Here is a 4014-nt window from a genome sequence, read left to right as displayed (position 1 = left end):
TATAGAGTATGAGCTGATCAAAATGAAAGAGGATGAATCTATCCACGATATGCACACTAGATTCACCTCTATAATCAATGAGCTCAACTCTCTAGGAGAGGTCATCACAACTACCAAACTGGTGAGGAAGTTGCTTATTGTTTACCTGATTCTTGGAACAGCAAGGTAAATGCCATCTATGAAGCCAAGGATCTCAGCAAGCTGAAGATTGATGAACTCATTGGAAATCCCAAGACTTACGAGATGAAGATGACTTTGAAGAAGGCAGAAAATAATGAAGTGAAAAAAGAGAGAAATCTGGTTCTCAAAGCTTCCAGAGGAGATTCAAGTGACGATGAATCTGAAATAGCTTATCTTACGCGGAGATTTCATAAGATAATCAAGAAAAATAGCGAAATCCCTAAGACAAGAAGTTTTAGCAAAAATTTCAAAGGAAATGACAATTGCTGTCACAAGTATGGGAAACCTGGTCATTTCATAAAAGATTATCCTCAAAACAAGTAGGACAATTATGACAGGACTGCGAGGAGACACCAAGTTCCCGATAGAAAGTTCAGAAGAAAAGAAGTTGCTGATGAGCTGGTGAAGCAAGCTCTTGCCGCATGGGGAGATTCTTTTAGTGAATCTAAAGATAAGAATGACCAAGGGGACACATCAATGATGGCTATTGAAGATGAATCAACTGAATATGAGTCTATATTTGAGCTCATGGCTGAATCTGACACGGATGATGATGATGATGAGGACAAGGAGGTAAACTTTCTTGACATAAAGAAAAATCTGAAAGTTTACTCTCATAATAAACTCATATCACTTTCAAGCGTGTTAATTGATGTGTCACGCTCTGGTTGCTGAGAAGGGCGAGCTAAATCAGGTAATCGATGAGATCGAGGAAGAAAGGGATGAGTTGTGTATGTCCATTGGAGAAATGAAGAAACAGATTCATGAGACAAACTAACGAAACATCATGTTGGAGAGTCAAGTGAGAAGAAGTGTGGAATTTCCCTCAAAGGGAAAAGGTGAAGCATGTGAGACTCACCTGGAGCTTGAAAATGAGCTGAAGAAAGTGAAACTGAGCCCTACTGCTGAGATTGAGAAGAATGAGCAGTTAAAAGAAAATTTAAAAAGGGTTAAGTTCGATCTTGACAAAACCCTCAAGTGGACCTGGTCCACGGACGTAATCACCTCCAGGTACAAGAGTAAGGGAGGAAGTAGAGAAGGACTTGGGTTTGAGAAGGAAAAGACATCCTACAACCCCTACAGTAAATATGTTTCCACAACGGAAAACTGGTTGTGCACTCATTGAAGCAGGTCATTACAAGAAGGCTTGCAAAGCAAGGATTGAGTCCTTTCAGAAAAATAAGAACTCTGTCAAGAAGGGAGTTGGGATAGAAAGAGCAGGTCCTCAGAAGAAAGGTGGTCAGAAGAGAATGGAAGGAGCTGATCCTCAAAAGAGAAGCCCTCAGAAAAAGAAAAAAAATTATGTTGCCCATGTGGGCTAAGAGGAGTTTGATTCACCCTTTCTATAACTATAAGGGACCCAAGATGGTTTGGGTTTCCAAATCAAATCAGTGATATCGCTCACAGGTGGGAGAGAGAGAGAGAAAGCAGTCAACATGGTTGACGATTAGTGACAGCTCTAAGATTCATGGACTTAGTTAAAGAAGTCTATCATCAAAGCCTTCCCAGCAGGATGTGTTTTTTTTTTTTTTAAAAGGGAGACAAATCCTTGATATATGATGTTGCAGGCCAGGATTCACGGTTATAGAAAGTGGACTTCAAATAATGAAAGAAAATAAGCCACATTCTCTAATGGCATGAAGATTTCCAAGAAGGATTGAGGAATGATGCCATAAAGGATGGGAAAAAGTGTTATAAATTAAAAAAAAAAGGGCAAAGGAAGCTGGCAATTCTCTAGTGTTACCCAAAGTATCTAGAAAGGGACTGCACACCTGGTCTCTCTCTCGTGTTTTCAAGAAATAATCCTAAATTTTGCATGGTGTGTTGATATAGATTACTAGAAGGTCGGACATATAGAAAGGAAGGAAATGGTGGCACTTGATCTTGATGGGTTCAACCTCTAAAGCGTCTGCATGAAGATGAAATCTCATGGAAGGCATCCAACAAGAATGGCTACGGCCGTAGGAAAGGCACATTGCTAATAAGTGTTTTTTGGCTATGTCTAACTCACTCTCATACTGTTACAGGTATATATGCATGACAGGACTAGGACAGCCTACGCACAAGCAATTTTGCACACTTCAGAGTTACTGCCTGATAGCTTCAAGAAAATTGTCTAGAGACCTGGTCTCTGTGACTCAGGTTAGTAGTCTCTTCAGTGCTCACATATGTCTTTGAACTGCTAAAATATTCCAAGTCATCCTAGTGACCTCTTTCGTTAAATCTCAAAATAACGTCCCATCCAACTTGTTGCCTCTCTCCTGAACCAACCCTCTTCTTTTTCCTTACACCCAATCTAAATCGTTACCTCAGCCACCTTAAAAATACCTCTCTTGTTTCTCTCTCCCCTCACTCATACTCTCAGACTGTTAGTCTTCTTCCTTACATCTCTCTCTCTTTCTCTCTCTTAGTATCTCTCTGAGCCACTCCACATTTCCTCCCTGTTATCAAGTTTTTGCTAAGTGTCACCAACCCTTTTCAAACTAGAGCAAATGGATTCTAAGTATTCACTCTCAAAGTACCCAACCTCCTCTGATTAAAACACCAATGTATCAAACCCAAAATCCCCCTTACCAGGTGCTTCAAAAGAAAAGTTAGATTCAAATACTAACTCTGACGGAGACATTCTATTGCGCTCTGTACAAAATCAGACCTTCGGCAGCATGCAACAAAGGATGAATGAGGAAAAGAAATTTAAGGGAAGGAAAAGGAGAACTTACACTGTTAGAAAACATATTGCTCAGAAGCCCACTAGAACAAAAATGCGGAACAGGAAGGTGCGAACAGGGTCACCAGCTAGTGAATCAAATAAATCTGATGGAACAAGCAATCCATCCACTGCAGGTAGACTGGGTGATGAGAAAGTTGAGGACGAAGAGGAATCTCCTCTGATGAGAAGAAACTCCAAGAAAGAAAGGGAGAGTGAAAGGGAAAGTCATTTGGGCACTATGACTGAGAGTAACAAAAGTGAAAAATCAGTCAATGAAAGCAGGGAAGAGATGAGAAGAGAGGAACATGATACTCAATCTTCTTCACAACAAAAGAGAAAGATGAGTACCAATGAGGCACCCGGTCCCTCTAAGAGACAAAAAAGTGAAATTAATGCAAAAAAGAGGAAAGAAAGTACGAAAAAGGAAAGAGTCCTTTTTGGAAAGGTGTTTGATACTAACCTCGGTGCGGAACCAGGAATGAAAGAACTGAAGGAAATGGTGGAATTTCAAAATTGGATGCATCTCTTTACTCCACCCGCACCCAGTGTATACGAGGCTGAGGTAATTGAACTATATGAAAGCTTATGCCGGATTGATGATGGTACTCTGGCCTTAACTGTGAACGGGACAGAGTTTGTGTTGACTGAGTCAATACTTGCAAATATTTTGGGAGTAAAAACTGATGGGGTACGAGCCATAACTGGAAAGGGATCCACCGGGTTCAAGAATGTGATTGTTAAGGATGGAATGTATGCAACCAAAGCAAGCCCTTCCAAAAAAGAGCTGAAACTTGAGTACCAACAGGTCTTTGAATTTCTCAACAATGTGCTCTTGCCAAGAACTGAAGAATGCTCTACTATGACGATGGCAGGCCTGGTCCTTATGGAAGCTCTATCAATGTTTGAACCAATCAACCTGTCGGCCATCATGTTTGAGCGGATGATCAAGGTAGTGAGAAAAGTGCAAGGCAAATCTGATCTCCCTTATGGGTTCCTTCTAACTAAGGTACTTGTGCACTTCAAGCTGAGAACGGGAAAAGCTACCATAGGGACAAAGGAGCACATGCTCTCCCTGGCTACCTTGGAAGACTGCGAATATGTGCCTAAAGGAGTAGGTGTCGACA

The 4014-nt window shown here is 41.0% G+C and overlaps 1 protein-coding gene across 1 annotated transcript; it reads left to right on the top strand.

The window, feature by feature from the left end:
• The first annotated feature begins 2641 nt into the window (after positions 1-2641).
• Positions 2642-4014, top strand: LOC132054940 (uncharacterized). Its single transcript, XM_059446872.1, has 2 exons — positions 2642-3880; positions 3915-4014. The coding sequence occupies exons 1-2, from the start codon at positions 2844-2846 to the stop codon at positions 3916-3918; spliced, it is 1041 nt and encodes a 346-aa protein (XP_059302855.1). The 5' UTR covers positions 2642-2843; the 3' UTR covers positions 3919-4014.

The sequence above is a fragment of the Lycium ferocissimum genome, chromosome 4 (genome assembly GCF_029784015.1).
Source record: "Lycium ferocissimum isolate CSIRO_LF1 chromosome 4, AGI_CSIRO_Lferr_CH_V1, whole genome shotgun sequence".
Taxonomy (NCBI): domain Eukaryota; kingdom Viridiplantae; phylum Streptophyta; class Magnoliopsida; order Solanales; family Solanaceae; genus Lycium; species Lycium ferocissimum.
The sequence above is the reverse complement of the archived record's forward strand: the minus strand, read 5'-3'. Positions and strand labels throughout refer to the sequence as shown.